Source organism: Sparus aurata, chromosome 19 (assembly GCF_900880675.1).
Source record: "Sparus aurata chromosome 19, fSpaAur1.1, whole genome shotgun sequence".
In the NCBI taxonomy this organism is placed as follows: Eukaryota; Metazoa; Chordata; class Actinopteri; order Spariformes; family Sparidae; genus Sparus; species Sparus aurata.
The window spans coordinates 23,809,531-23,826,566 of record NC_044205.1 but is presented as its reverse complement, the minus strand read 5'-3'; the positions used below and the strand labels follow the sequence as shown (position 1 = coordinate 23,826,566).

Here is a 17,036-nt window from a genome sequence, read left to right as displayed (position 1 = left end):
CCAGATTGGGGCCACAACAATTTTTTCTATCTGGGTTATTATGGTCTTCAGATGCTGTGGAAAAACTTCAGTCTTCAGCCACAAATCAACCTCTTTTGGTTCTTCATCATGTTTTTTGAGTTTTCAAGCACAAAGCAGAAAAGATGCCTCTATGTGAAGCAAAAGTCTAAAAATCTAAAAAACGTATACTATATGAGGCAAAAATTGGCTTTTCTTTGTTTAACTAGCAGTGCACGGTCAATGGCCGTCCACTAGCTGGGTCTCAGCGCTGCTATGGTTTTGGCTCTGGTCCCTGGTTGCACAGCTGGGCCCGGTTGTGTCGGCCAGCTCCCCTCTCCCCTGTTGTTTTGGGTTAGATAATGTTATTCTTCTGAGGGCTGGGCCCGCTGCCCGCTCACTGCATTAACCCTGCTGTAATACCTCTCTGTTCGACTCGATGTTCTCTACCATTTGTGTCACTCTCAGATTCCCAAAAACCTATGCAGATGTGTTGCTTGTTCTTCGCTCTGACACTGAGAGAAGGAGGTTTTCCCACAACTTTCCCAACACTTCAAACACAGAGGAGGAGGAGGAGGAGGAGGAGGAGGACTATGTATGCATTGAGATTCCTATCTCTTTTAGCAGAGAATTATGAAAATGGAGGGCACATAATCCTGGCATAGTGTATCCCCCCATAGTGTGGGAAGGTCAAAGCACAAGTACACTTCACATAAATACATAAACTCCAACTTCCTTCAAAGGCACAGCGTGTTTTATCCTCAAACTCCAGCTCAAAGAAACAGGACAGCAGATGAAGCGATCATGAAAATAAATACTGTAATTCTGTCTTTGTTTCTCCGATTCCCACGAAGACACACTCTGTTCAGTTCACACACAAACTAGTCCAAACACAACTCTGCTTTGAAAGCTTAAACTCTGCTAAAACACCTGCGTACCCTCGTCCTGACCTCTGTGAATAACTTTTAAAAAATCCACATCCAGATGGAGAATCGGCTTGTAGATGCCAGGCTCAGATCGACAGGTCTCATTTCACTAATCGCTGCACTCTGTGAACGGCCTGGGCTTCGTGTCAGAACCGCAGCACACACTGACGGAGGGAACGTCAATACAACTTAAAGCCCCTGTCATCGCCGACACTGTCAAGTCAGGAGTTTGTCCTCACATGTAGGGACTTTTCTCAGCAGCAGTTACACAACAGAAGATGTTGAGTATAGCATTCTGTAATTCTGAAGCCCAGACTGAAATTTTAATCTGAAAGGGTAGTGTAAAAAATCTGATTACAACACAACAAATATAGGCTGAAGCATTAACATAAATACATTGCCATTTAAATGTGGTTATTTACATTAACTGAGTGGGAAATTTCACAGTTGAGAGGATAAACTTGACAACACTGACTTAATTTATTGGTCATGCCGTAGGCTAAGATGTACCATGAAGTACACCCCCTGAAAAATGGCTTTAAAGAAACCACGGCGAACTGGGATTGATTATATTTGGCTGCTTGTGTTTCTCCCTGTAGAAATCATTGCAGCTAAGGACAACATAAAGCCAGTTGGAAAAAGGCGCCTTTATCCCCCACAGTTAACACACAAAATACAGCAAAGGCATTTGATTTGACACTGTAAAATCTTCTGCCCAATGCAACCTCCACTCACTATCACAGCGAATGAACAAATGTAAATAGGGTGACTGACTGCAACAGTCTCATATCCAGTAATGAATAAAAGCACACCTTTCCACAGTCATTCATCTCACAAAGGTATTTAAAAAATGTAGACACAGTTAATTTGGTACTTATAATTAAACCACAATATGGCCTGATTATGTGTTGTGGTGGTGATTTACCTTGTGAGGCAGCTATGTGCTTTCGGCTTGAACGTACACATCTTTAGCATAATGTCAAAACTCTCATTTCTTCACATTCTGTTGATATTTTAGATGTGGAAACACGTGCCTGACACCACCGCTACATCTGTCTTCTCATCACAACAGACGCACACAAACACACACCTGCTGTTTTTTCCACCACACACAGGAAGGTGGTGGCGTACTTTCCATCTATTTTACTTCTAGGAATTCCAAAATCCACCCAGGGGAAAGAGGATATGTACTGACATTACTCTGACCACAGAGGGGGGAAAAAAAAAAGTTGATTCAGTGTTTTGTTTTCTTTTTGTGAAAGAAGCCAAACTATCTACCAAGGGAGTTTGAGTTCAACTGAGGGAACAAGTGACAAACATCTGGAAACAGATGGGGTGATTTTAACCTAAAATGCTGTCTCTTGTTTCAAGAAATGTGTTTAATGAGCCAACTGGATGTGTTACTCTTTAAAGAGTGCGGAGGGTGGTCGCTGTTTTTTCGAGTCTTTCCAAAACCAAAAACCACACGAGCAAAAGTGAAAGGATTGGATTCAGTTGTGTGATTAACTGTTCCAACATCAGCTACAGTTGTTGGCATGTTCAGCAAACTAGCTGAGAAAACCAGGCATGTCATTAACATTAGTTTGTGGTATTACATGTTAAAAAAAAGGCCTGTTAATAGCACATTCCCTCTGTAGTATTTACTCATTGAGTGGGAGTCAGTCCTGGATGCTTTGATTAGAGTTTAAGCAGAGGTTAGCAGATTTGGGAAAGTTAGACTCCCGCAACCGCAGCCAGCTTCACCAGAGATACAAACACATCTGTTAGTCCTCATCATCCTGAAAGACATTTACAATACAAGCCTGAAAGTGATATCATTCTGTTTGAAAACACAAACATGTAAGCCAAGCAGCCAAGCAGGATTATGTCGGGGTGAATTAACGGTCTGATCGTATTTTTCCATAACAAACTTATAATACAGGGATTAACTAGCTCGACACTGCAGTACATGAACAATGCAGCTTTCTGCAGCTTTAGCCTCTGATGTTTAGCATGATATGAACTATGTGACATATTTACAACACTGTGCACAAGATTCTCACTTCAGAACAAGTCCATGAGAAACTGTGAGAAATGAGAAGCCTGCTTTTGTCTACCTGTCGTGCATTATGAAGCTTGTACTTTATCCTACAACACGTGACAACAGCTCACTAAATAAGTATAAAAAAAATTCTTCATGAAACTTTTCAGACAGCATTTTCCATTTTGGGGTACAAATTTTAATCAGAACAGAAAGATCTTCATTGACTGAACTGAATAAACAACATTTTACTTTATTTATATGTGGCGGACCCTGCCACCTTTCTAGTCTCAAACAGTGTTCTTGGGACCTTATTTTCCTCTGACAACAGCTTGTTAGAATAAGTTTAACTGACTCTGATTTCTAGATCTGACTAATGAGGATAGCAACGTTTGGCCTTAATCGACTATTTGACTTAACTGTATACGTATGTCGTAACAAATGAGTTGTCAGATAAAGATATAAAGATAAAGAGAAACTGTTTTCAAAGTGGTCGGGAAATCTAGTTCCAGTCAGAAGTGAATAAGAGTGAAAAATATGCAATTAAATGTATGTATGTATTAAATGTATCTGACTGTAGCAAAACGAAAACTAGAGAAGGTATAGAGAGGGAAAGAGAGAAAGGAAAGGGAGGTTTAGAAGGAAAGAGAGAGAGAGAGAGAGGGAGAAAAGAGGAGAGAGACAAAACTTTGGACAAAGCTTTGTTAAAGAAGGTGGGGCGCTGAAAAGCCCACTGGAGAATTCTGGGGAATTCTGTTTGCTTGTGCTGCATTACGTTCCCTGTGCAGACTTTATGGGAACGGACCAAAATCAAGACAAAAAGAAGGGGGAATAAAGCTCGTATCTGCAAGGAAAAGTTTTTCACGTTGAATGAAAAACAAATATTTGAACAGATGGAAACATTTTTTTATGTTTCTTCTCTCGCTGCGTCGAGGCACCGCAGCTTCATAAGCATAGCACAGAACGCCTCATTCGGATTTCACCCTTGAAAAACTTGCTAAAACACACAGCTGAGAAGAGCGAGAGAGACAGAGATACAGGAAAGGGAGAGACACAAACAACAGGGGAAGTGAGATAGAGAGGAAGATTCGGGATAACAGCCGCTTGGTATGTGGACAACCGCTGTGAAAGGAAACAAACAGATCCACAAACACACAAATCTTTCCTCCGTTACCATGTCTCCACTCTGCACCTACACACTGTATATCAGTGTTTACGTTTGTCTATCTGTGTGCCTACGTCACTGTGTGTGGGTCAGTCTGTGTGTGTTTTCTGGGGGTTTGAAGTGTTTCCAGCGGCAACACCCAGCTAGTCAACATGCGGTCAGCAGGAATCCGACCCCCCCTCTCTCCAAACACCAACAGCCTCATCACACACTGGCCCGGACTCAAGCAAATAAACTGCAGTGCAGCGAGCCGGAGAGGCTGCAGCGAACATCACAGAGCTGACTCAAGAAAAAGCTGCAGAATGCAATTTTTTTAAATAATATCAAAACAACCATGCACATGGGACGCATTATCTGTCTGGGTCTGTCCAAACCCCCGAGTGTTTACGTGGGTTTCTGATGATGTTACGGATGTTTTTGGGGAGTACGTCGTTTGCAGCAGCGTGCTCTGCCGTCACATAGCAACAATAACAACTTTCAGGCATCGGTAAGAAATGCAAATATCTAAAAGTGAAAAAAAAAAATAGTAGTAACCGATGGGACAATCCATCGGCCCAACCCTAGCCAACATGAAAGGAAAGTCTTCAGGATGGCGGAAAATTTGACCACCTACAATTCCATGACATTTCCATTTTTGGGTATACTATAATACAAAATGATCAAAAGCTACAGAACAGCAACTAAATGGACCTTGGGTGAGATCTGGAGAGGGGAGAGGTTGAATAATGTTGTCTTCTGCTTCATTATTCAGGGTTTTTCATTCAAACTGTGTACAGACTACTTTTACTGGAGTTAATTTGAATAAAAGGCTTTAATTTCAACTACTTTTAAGCAAATGAGGTTAGAGTGCAGTTTAAAGGACAGCTTGGCTTTCTAATTTAGAAATTTACAACACATTAAGGTAGGATTTATTACGGGGCTTTTGTATTAGAGTGCATTAGTTTAAGCTGAGTAGACCGACTGTAATAAACTGGCAACTGAGTGCGTGGTTTGATGAGATTCTGAATCGTTACGTTGGGAGATGATTGCAATCTTGACTTACAGAGCAGTTTGGACTCCTGTCCTGACACCTCCCAGTCTTAAAAATAGACAGAAAGAACTGGAAATTATTTAAAAATGTGCTGGATTATTGAGACAATATCAGCATATAAATATGGATATATATATATCAGTGTTTCATTTGTAAATATCAAGATTATCGTCAATCCCAGTTGATCAAGGTATCCCGTCTGTAAATGACATCACTGTGGCGAAGCAGAACTGCTTTCTCTATTTGAATATTTTGATTTGTGCTGAAGTTTATGTTTACAAGATTTATTATTGAAAAGCGGGTCAGCTCAATTTATATGAATCATTAATGAAAAGATCCCTCTGCTCCCAGCGGTCTTTGAAGTGGTCAGACAGTTAACCAAACTCCATTCTAAAAGCAGGTGTTTCAAATTTTGTAGTTAATCCACGGTTTACGTGAGTACCAAACACTACGTCACGTTACACCACTAGTCGTTCCTGACGGCCCTTTCTGACGCTCTACTACCTGTCAGCGTCATCACCACTGCTGGGTCTCGGAGCCCTGCTGAGGGGCAAAGAAGGATTTATGAGACGCTGAAAGCAAGCCAAGTGACTTCCTGTGGCAGCGGGAGAGCTCTCCAGGCGAGGATCATTATTCACCATCTATAGAGCTCAGGGATGAATGGTTCTCATCCACTTACCACATACTATTTAATGACACACACAGTCACACATGGATTTTACATGACTTCTTTCAGGTAGAGTCACACAAAGGAATCCAAGTTCATATAAAGTGTAAGAATGTGTAGCCACACAAACTCCCTGCAGGGTTTTCCTCTTGCCACAGCAGTGCCCAGTGTGTGTGTGTGTGTTGCTTAATGGTTTGAGGCATGCGCTGAATGAAGCCGTCGTACAAGGAGGGGTTAAAATGGGTGAGGCGGGGGTAGTGTGAGGAATGTGACACCGAGGGCCAAGAGGGATGATGAGGGACACTTACAGGAATCTCTCAATTTCCCGTCGAGAGCCGTTTAAGAATCAGAATTACCACAAACTGCTGCGCTCACGCTCTTCTAACCCCGGATTCTTCACTTCTCTCACCGTCCACACACGCCATAACAGTTCACTGAATCACACCTGGTAGGACTTTGGTTTCATTACCAGCCAAACAAACAGCTTATGATGATTAAATTCTGCATTTATCCTATTTAAGAAAACCTGGTGCATTCCCTGGAAAAGTTTGTTTTTAAAAGAGAGACGATCTACCAAACACTGAGCTTGGATACATAAACTAGCGTATGGGGAACATCCTTTTTGTGTTACATCACTTAAAAAACACACAAAGTGGATATTTATTTAAATGAAAAAAAGCGCTGGATTATTTCTTCAAGACCACGCTGTTGCAGTTCTGCCCAAGTACACGTGCTTTGTGCTCCTACATGCACCACAGACATGAGATGCAGGGCTGTTTGAGAAGGCTTCTGATGAGGTGCAGCAGAGAAATCGTCCCGCATTCATGCCGGGCTGCAGACGTGAGCTGAATACTGAGCGACTGGGAGGACGAGCTGGATGCTCTGAGGAATGCTGAGGCCTTGCCAAGCGAGCAGCACAGCTCTGGCTGCCACTCTGAAGAGGAAGGACTAACGCGTATAACAGTGTCTGCAGAAGGGACAGTTTCACCTGCAGCATGTGTTTACACCGACTTTAGCACCATTCCTGAGTTAAATCAGTGCATTCATGAAGCTATCAACGGGACTGAAGTGCCAAAGCTAATGACATTTTCAGACAAAGGCGCCCAACAATCACCAAAATGCATCTATTTCAATCCAGAAGGAGTGAGAATGCATTAGAGTAATGGACTGTCAATCCTAATTTGATCCCTATTCTGTGGAGTTACTGAAGAATAGCTGAGAGTTAATGGCTTCCGTGCTTTTTGTATTGCGACACCTGAGGTCCGGAATCACAGAGCGCATCTACAAAAGCTTTCAGTAAATTAAAAGCATAGAAAAAAAAAAAAAACATGTAATTTTTCAACACTTACCTCGACTGCCATTCTCTTCATCCTATAAGAAAGAAAGAAAAGAAAATGTCAGATGATTTGTGATTCGTTTTCATTCAAGACTTTCCCCTTGCACCATAATTTATAAAATACTATGTAAATTCACGTTGACAATGAAGCTGTTTCTCTTCTGTTTAAAGTTTCATCCCCAAAATGTTATATTGCACCTTTAATTGTAAAACTAACAGTTAGTTACAACCCTAGACAGACTGTCTCACTACTGATCTAAGGACACGAGAGAGGAAAACATGATTCAGATCAATTCCTGTGACAAAAAAAAAAAGCTTCATAGCCATGTTTGTGTTTATTCGACTTCCTCAAACACATAAACCTTGATTTTCCCTGCGAGCCTCAGTTTAAATCCACACTCCAGCTTTAATCCACCTCCCCTCAGTGACACATATGCTCTGCATGTATCCTTTAAGACTCACTGCTCTCCCAAGGCTTTTCTTAAGATGGTTCTTCAAGCTAACCCCAATATCCTCAAATTGCGATTAATCAAGGGCTCCAATCCAAGACCCCTAAAAGTAATTACAATGAAATGTGACCAATGCAGGAGGATGGGGATTTTTTTTTCCCCTCTCCCTCTCGTCGGCTTGGGTTACGTAATGGGAGAACTGGTGAGAGTTTACAGTGAGTGTGACCTGATGGATTGAAATTGAAGGTTTCAGTTTGTATATTTCTCAGGTTTGACAGCGGCTTAAAGGCACACAGACGCATTTCTGCCCGTCAACTGCTTGTTTTAGTTGTTACTTCCATTGAGTGTCACATAATTAATGAGACAAATAAATTATACTAATGCCAACTTCTAATGCAGGAGATTAAAGGCTGAATTCTGCTTTTTAAAGATTAATTTATTGCTTTAAATTTGACTTGGTAAGCATCTTAGTCCTTTTAGGAGGCCAAATGTGCTAATGTCAGTTCAATTCAAGTCACCACAGCCTTCATCCTTTGATTAAATTAAAACAAGATCTGAGACGCACACAATGGTCCAGACTGGACTTTAAAGTAGCCGAAACAGCATTGTGATACCCAAGAAGGCCTCTGGGCCAATCTGTCTATCTTTTCGGTTACACAAATGTCTAAAAATCCTAACCGTCGTGCCACAGTGTCTCCTTCAACATGCAGAAGCAAAGCCAAAAGCTATAAACATAAGGCACTATGCTAACTTTGTAGGACATCCTTCTGTGCAAACTGGAGAGGTTGTCAAAATACACTTCAGAGGAAAGTAAACCCAACTTATCCTGAATTATCACTTAGAAAAACTAATAGCCATGATGCCACGATAAGCTTTGACAGAGCTGACTCGAAAAACACAGGCACATTTTCCCATTAAAAGAAGCCCAGCCATATTTACCCAAAGCCCTTCGGTCTGTGTTACTCTGTGCCCATTAGGAGCAGGATGTGCTGTAATGTCAGGATTAATACCAAAGGGCACATTGGCACTGATGTTATCCAGAGGACAGCTGGCTGACTTCCCAGGTGGGATGATACAAGTCAGAGAAAGGCTCTCACTGAATTACTGACAATACATGTACATATCAATATGTACACTTCCACACCAACACCGCTGCTCCTTAGCACACTGTCAGTGATCACAAGTGATGGCGACTCAGCTATTAAACTCAATAACATCTTCAACAGATTCAATTTGAATTGATTAGGCCCATATTTCCAAGTGCTAATGCTGTGTCTACTAGAGATAACATTTATATAACCTCCATGCTACATATCTATTCTAGCTGGATATTTAGTGTTTGGTTTAATGTGCAGATGATAGACCTTAAATCCAGAATCATTCTGGCTTCAACTGAATAATCCAAATAACCCAAAGATATTCAGTTTAATATGACGAGAAAAGCCGGAGATGGAAATAGTTGTTTGAAAAAATGACAGCAATTAATCAATTATCAAAATAGTTGCTAGTCAATATTCTGTCATTGCAGTTTTACCAGAATGAATAGAGATTTGAATTGGAAACACCATTCATTTTTCCTATGGACAATGTTTTGTGACTTACAGTTGGAGAATGTTTACGTCTTTGATCAGCATGAAAGTCACTTGATTTAATCACAAGTACCAAGAAAATGAAAGACTGCATTAAAGATTGTTATTTTAAAAAGGGTGAAAAGTGAGTAGTTACCAAGGAGTCTCGAAGTGTATTTCTATAAAAGAAAACATAAAAAAACAAAAAATGTAATAACATGAACTGCTAAAGTCGGGCCTAAGCTTCAAATTATGGTTTGGAAAGAACTGGAAACGCAATAGCTTTGCTTTTAAACCCTGGATGAATTCGGATGAAGTCAACAACTGTAGCGGCATGTTTTGTTTCCAGCTCCAACAAAGAAGCCTTTTAAATCTGCTTCAGCTCTGATTCGCTACTCAATGCCAACAACGACCAAGACTTTTGGGTTCTGTAGTATATGGCGCTGTTTGCCATTCTGACAAACAAGGTTTCTCTGAAACCAAATGGAAATAATTATAATGGTGGGTGTAACATAAACTACAGGTGAGGTAATTGAGGATACGCTTTAAGTTTCAAGCTCAGTGGACCTCCATTCCAATAATGGGGTGAACATCACCAATTTTCATAATCATTTTGGTATATTACTTTGAGTTTGCTGTTCAGTGATCCAGATTCATTTTTCAGTTATTTAGGTTTTTTATTACTTTGACTTCTACAGTTGTTAAGAGTTATCCAGGTGTAACTACCACTGAGGATATCATTAAAAGAATAATTTAAAATGGGAACACAGAATGGGGAAAAACCCTTCCTCCCACTTCACAACTCTGCAGCACAAAGGAAACTCATCACAGCTGGAACAAATTACAACATGTGGTGAAAAAGCTTCAGAAAGATCTCAGCAAAAAAATAGTACACTATGATCACTAGTACATACTGTATCCTGAGGACTGAGACACATGTCCCGACAGCACCAAATACTCTGGTGTTTGTTTAGGGCCATGTTCAAATAGCAGCTGAAAGTCATAATTCTGATATTGTTCCTCCTCATGTCACACAAATCAAAAAGATTTCTAATCACTGCAGACATAAAATAAAGCTAAATAAAGTCACAATTCATGATAAAAATCTGCAACACTGACCGGTAGTTATTTAGCTAGTTAGGTTGTAATTTTAGCTCCCTTGACAGCAAGGCCAGAGTTAAAACAAAGGACAAAATCACCACCATCTAATTTTAAGAGTATGAAGTACTGACTATAGTACAGTTAAACAGGGGTATGGATGGGCTATGACATAATGCATTTTGGTCCCAAAAATCTTTCATTTTTTTCTTAAACTATAAATCAAAATCAAGATTTATGTCCTTAAACAGCTGTGGTCTAAGTTTATTTCATCTGCTTCTAATATATCGTCTCCTTAAACAAAGATTTTAATGACAGTGTCTTAAATTAAGTCAGATCCTCCTGCCTGCCTGAGGCTTACATCACTTGATTCAACAAAAGTTTATTTAAGTTGGAAACGTTCATAGTTTTTCTTTCGCCGGCTGTCAGAATTTCTTAGTTATTTTAAAATGTATTCAGCTCCAAACTGCACTAGATGGATGTTTTGTTTTACTTATGTCTAAATGTCGTCAGAGGGGTAGGAGACGATGTTATGTCACCTTCAGAGAGTTGTGGACGGCAGACTCTGGCGGGTAGACGATGAAGTGTCGCAGTGTGAAGCCGAAGCCCTGGGAAGTTCGCTGCAGGTGAAGCGTCTTGGGCCCCGGCCAGGAAAAAGGCTCCTCCTCTGGGCCGGGAGAAGCCGCAGTCGACGCCTCGCTCTGATCGCGCCCATCCTTCTGCTTGGCCTGAAAGCAGCACAAACAAACAGGAATGTCAGTTTTCACACATTTCTGATATTATCAACTAAAGTTAGCTTAGCATGAAGCTTGTTTTGTTTTCAAGTAAACAAGACATTTCTTGGTAATAAGTGAGCTTTAGAGGTACGTTTGTGCGGGTTTCGTTTACAGTGGAATGAACCAGGATACCTGTTTCCAGTTTTTATGCTATGCTAAGCAAAGCTAACCCGCTGCTGGCTGTAGCTTCATATTTAGCAAACAGATGTGAGCATGGTATTCATTTTCTCATCTAATTCTTCTTAACCAAGATCATGAGTGCAAAATCTGGGGAAAAAAGTTTAGTTCAGTGTTACCCAACATTGCTTCTTGCAGCGTTTTTGCCTGCTCAGACTTTCAGAAAGCAATCCCACATTTAACAAGAAAATATCTATCTCGGGACCTCTTGGGCAGTTGACAACGCATGTTGGGTTACGGTTCGATGCTTTGGATGATGCAACGCTCCCCAGCAAAGAAAAACAAATGTGGTTGTGAAAATAATGACACACCGATAGTAAAATACCACATGTTCACTGCTGAGAACCAAAAATTGTACAGTCACTCATTTTGTTTCATCCCCGGTAATTGTGTAAAGAAAAGTGGTTTTGCTAAAACAATGAAAAGTGTGTTTTCACAGATGAAACCGCCCATGGCTCAACTTGATCTGAAAACACAAGAAATCCCCTGTTGAGGATTCGTCACAGTTATCAGGCTACGTCATGTTGTTCCTACTGAATAACAAGGTGTCACCTTGTCAAGGTTTTAGCAATATTAAGAGACAAGAAGGTTTATTGTTAGAAGACTGTAGTGTGCTTCTGTGTTAGGTTATGTTGCATAAATGGATGATTGCATAATGATCTTAGACTGTAAACCTGCCTGTTTTCGAGGAGCACATTTGAGCACATCTTTCTTCTTTTTGTCATCAAAAACTGATGACCAAACAACAATTTCAAAATATATCTTTAACTAAGTTTTATTTCCACCCCATCATTTGTTCGTTGTGGGATTTTTATTAATTTATTTGATTAATTAATGATTTCTATAATCATGTGTAACAATCGCTTAGCATTAAAAACTGCATTTCTAATACTACACTGTCAACGCCAAATGGGTTTAAATCCGCAGGAGGCGAGCTAGTTAGGTGTTAGCTGTAAGCAGCCGGTTGGTACCAGAGTTGTGCAGTGTGTTTGACCAACAACGACAACAGTTAACTGAGCTGAACAAACGGCAGGACTGAGAGTTTCTGTGTCCAGAGGAACATGAAGCCTTAAAACAGTGAATAGCAGTTTGAAAGTTTAGAGTAAATACATGTAGTGAAGCACTTTAGCTTTAGCTAGATTGGGGGTTAAAGTACTTTCAATGCTCATACTTTAAACTAACAACTACAACGAAGCAAAGAAACAACATTTTGATGATTTGGGATGGTTTAAATTGAAAAATGAAATAAAGTTAGATAACCAAATAGAGAAGTAGATGAACATATAGATAAAATTAAAAACTTTCTGCAAGGTGGTGAAAGTGAAACTTAGTCCAGGGCCATGAGATTGCAGAAGACATTCATTCTCGCTCAACACGTCCAGTATCCTGAGATGAAAACGGTTCAAATGTTGGTGACAAAGGCCAAAAACACAGTCAAATAATTTTGTTCCTAAGTTGTGGTTCATGTCAGCGATTGCTGAGCGATCTGTCAACATAATCAGAGCTGTCATTTCAGCCACATTTGTGTTGCCTAGAGCTCCACACAACTGTACATATGGCTTTAGTTATTGCACATTTGGAGCTTTGCAGGGCTATTTGGCGTGTTTGCATGATGACAGACTTATCTCATACATTCCTACTGCGACTAACACAGGATGAAAACAACTCTTAAACGCTGGCAGCTTGCATAACTTTACGTTCATGCCGACATAACAACACATGCTACACATGAGCAGCAAATTGCTGATGTTCAGTGTTCTATAACAAAAAGAACAAAGTGTTTACGCTGACTCAGAGCACCGTGAGTAGGTCTAGTGTACGTTCACGACCCTCGTTTCCTGAAGATGATGTGAGGAGACCAAAGAAAAACACATCGCACAAACACAGAGAGTATGGGTGGTCATATATTAGATCTTATCTGAGTGATTGTATTGCGATGAAAGGCTCCACAGTATGATGAAAGGCTGCGGGTAATGATTATTTTCATTATTGATTCACTGAGAAATATTCCGTGGATTAGTGACTAATCACTAAGATGGTGAAAATGTCCGTCAACAATTCCCAGCATCTAAGGTAACGTCAGATGTTGTGTTTTGTCCATAACACAAAAGATTTTTAGTTTATTATCATAGAGATAGAAAGAAAGATACCAGGTACTCACATTTGAATGGAGAACAGAAGCATTGGAAAAATAACGTTTAACAAGGCACTAAAACAGCCAAATCAGATAGGTAAGGACGAAACGATTAGTTGATTAATCTTGTTAGCTGTTTTACAGAAAAGTCACCAGCAAATCTTTGTTACGGTCGGTGAATTTCACAAGTCATTTATAGAGCTGGGTATCTTACTTTGATGCAAACCTTTATGGCAACCAGCCCTAATCATTTATCAGGCAAAAAAGCCTCCAAAATATTGATCTAATGTGATGGTTGATGATGATGATGTGACCTAACTGATGGTTGATGATGGATGGATCAGACTGATGGTTTTATGAATCAATACATTTCAACATGTCACAATGGACTCTGGGAAAATGCAACGGATATTTTAGAGACCAAACGATTATCTACTCTAATTTAACTGGCAGATTAACTGATGATGAAAATGACTGACAGATGCAGCACAACAGCCCAAAGAAGTACCGATTTATTCACAGTTTCCAAGTGGTATTATTGTTGGCGCTGCTGCTACAAAGACAACTGGATCGTTTCAGTTTTTTCCCCAAAGTCACAAATGACACAACATTTGATAGTGAGGTTTATCGGGAGCCAATGTAAACACTCAGTACGTTTACATGCACAGCTTAGTCGGATTACAGCCATAGTTCGACTATGCTACTCAATCACACAACTGCAATTGTCCGAGTATACATGCCTGTGAGAAAATCGGATAATTGGCCGGAGCATGTCATACCCCAGTACGCTAGGTGGCGCTGTACCCATTTCAATTAGTGGTAACAGAGCAACCTCCAGCCGACCTCTTTACGTCACCAGCAACAACAAACTGCATCGGCATTCGAGAAAGATGGCGTACAACGAGCGAGACGAAGCCACATCTTTGTACATTTCGTATATGGTGTACATGATAATTACACAAACTAGATGCACAATGGCGCTCTTGCTTGCGGATATTTCAGAGGAAAGACGCCGCCGTCGCCGTCCTTCTACTTCCGGCTCACGGCCCCGGGAAAGAAATCTCGCGCCTGCGCAGAACGCAGAATCCGATCCGATCCGATGGAACGTATACATGCACGAGTAATGCGACTATCAATCGAATAATCTAGTGTTTTAATTCGACTATGAGAAATCCGATCAGGTCCGATTTTAGTCAGACTAAGGTACCTGCATCTTAAAAAGCCGATCATTGTTGGACTTACCCAGTAATTTGGTTTTCTCGAGTGTCATGTAAACGCACTGACTGATGGTTCCATCAATCTATATCCAATATATTGTGCAATCAACCTTTACTATATATGACATGCTGAAGCAGAATTCAAGCCAATTCAAGTCATGCAAGACAACAACACCCCATCCAGGATACATCATCCAAGACTTACAACTCCATTTTGAATCTATGATGCTTGGATTTTTCTTCACAAAACATTAGAAGAAACATTAGAACCAACCATAAATGCAGAAATTAGGGAATAATTCTACAACTCTTAATCACAGCAATTTCATATTGCGCCATCATTGATAAACATTCTAACCTCTCCTGCTGCGCTGAGCAGCCTGAGCAGTGAGACTGTCACATCCATCATCAAAGTCATGATGGAGCTGAACCACTGCACCACAGGGCGTGCGTTAGTGGTTATTGCTAACACCACCACAGTGACTCTGAGCTACGAGAGCCTGCCAAGAGTTTCAGCCCTGAACCAGGATCTCTCTACAGGCTCTTCTCCTACCAAAATACATCTTAGGTGTGGATCCAAAACAAAGACGCCCCTCTGGCTTCTCTCTCTACACCTTCTCCTCAGCCTGTATAGAAGCAGCAGATGTAGGGGCCTCCAGAGAGCGGGATGGGTGTGGGCTTAATGGTATGACTGGTGAAATCACCAGCAATACCCGAGTGGTGTGGAGCTGGATGTGAGCCACAGTCCACAATGTAGAGAGGAGCGGAGAGGAGAAGAGCTGACGCGTCAACTCGGCTGTTTGTTTTGATTTCAAGCTTAATATTTAATGCTGCATTACGCAACAGCTTGGCCATTTGCTTTTAAATGCCCCACTTTCCATCTTCTTTCTCTACATATAACATGCTGAATTATACAGCAGGAGGGAAAACTACAGCTGCTACAGATTCCCACAAAACAGCCATATTCAAAAAGGTACAATACTGTAAATCTGCTCCAAACAAGCTCGCACAATTACCTGATAATACGACTCAATTATGCATGCAATCTGTTCATCAAAACACTCACCATTATGTGCACACTGAGGGTTTGATCCGCACGCTGCCATATGGTGCCGTGGCCTGCAGGATGGTGCATTTGCATGCCTGTCCCTGCTTCTTTATGTATATGAGATGAGGAATTTGAATGACATTACGTGTTACTCCACACGATTCAGTTTCTTTTTTTTTTTTTTTTACTTAAAAGTCTGTGAGTCACTCCTGAGCAGTCTGACCTCATGGATCTACCTCTTTCACTCCCTCTTGCCTCGTCTTTCCAAGCTTCTCTCCCTCCCAGACCACAGACTTCAACATTAGTCACACTCATTCACTATACCGTTGGAAAATATGCCTTTGAATCCCTACTTTGGATCCACAATGATTTAATTCCTTTAAGCTTCGGTCCATACAACATTAAAAAGTCATGGCTGTTTGGAAAATAAACAATATCATCTGCTGACAGCGTACAGCAAAGTGTCACTCTGAACCTACCAAAGGGACCAACAATAAACGAAACCCAAAACCAAAACACGCACACACAGACACAGAGACACACTCCAGTTACAAAAGATATCGGTCAGTGAAACAGGACTACCCTGCCGCTGGAGAGCAGGATGACGCACTCAAAATTCCTCAGACAGCACAACAAAGTGTAGCTGCCCTGAACCTCTCCTATGTAAACCTATATGCCTCTGCCACACGCTGATATCGCCTAAACACACATTTCCCTCGCACCTCCTCAAAAAGGATGCAATCCATGTCTGTCTCCATCACTATCCTTACCCGAGATCGTACGCAGTTCTTCCTGGAGGCTTCCCTGAGCCGAGCCCAGGACACACTGCGGTTGGGACTGGTGAGCCCCAGTTCAACCTCTCCCCAGTAGGCTCTGGCCAAAAGCTGGAACCAGAGACAGTACGGCTCCGACAGGCAGCCGTCCACACCGGCCAGACGAGCCCAGGGACACCCTCCAGAGGATGGAGAAGGAGAAAGAGAGCAGCAGCTCTCAGCGTTCACGTCCACATCCCGCAGGTCTTGGTGATCCTTCAGAGGAACTGGCTTACAGCCTGGAGGGAGCCCGTTCCTCTGGGCCAGCATGGCATATCCAGGTCCTCAAAAATGTGGTTTCTGTCTCTTTTACTTCCTATTTTCTTCGTGATAGCTTACTCCAAGTTCTTCCTCAAGTCCATGTTGCACCTTCCTCCTCCGTCAGTCTGTCTTTAACTGTCTATTCTGGTCTCAGTCTGGAGAAACAGGGCTGTTCCTCTGGGCGTCCCACAGACACATGATGTTTCCACTCAGCCGAGAGGAGAAGCGCAGCGGCTGAGTGCACTGCAGAGAAGCCCAGGCCGACTGACTGACGCACCCACCCACTCACCACACAAAACTCTCTCTGAAGTATGCACACACACATTCACATACACACACCAGGCGGCCTGAAGTA

General features: G+C 41.4%; 1 protein-coding gene across 5 annotated transcripts in view; it reads right to left on the bottom strand.

The window, feature by feature from the left end:
• The window catches only part of arhgap21a (Rho GTPase activating protein 21a), a 92,284-nt gene that overhangs the window by 32,800 nt on the left and 42,448 nt on the right, over positions 1–17,036 (bottom strand). For 3 of the 5 annotated variants that reach the window (XM_030398948.1, XM_030398950.1, XM_030398949.1), the window contains exons 1-3: positions 16,379–16,943; positions 10,796–10,984; positions 7,155–7,176 (exon numbers count right to left, since the gene is read on the bottom strand). In XM_030398948.1, coding sequence (XP_030254808.1) covers positions 7,155–7,176; positions 10,796–10,984; positions 16,379–16,690 — 523 coding nt within the window. In that variant the 5' untranslated portion in view covers positions 16,691–16,943. Of the gene's footprint in view, positions 1–7,154; positions 7,177–10,795; positions 10,985–16,378; positions 16,944–17,036 lie in introns of those variants that run through there. The other 2 variants (XM_030398952.1, XM_030398951.1) reach the window with 1 other exon arrangement.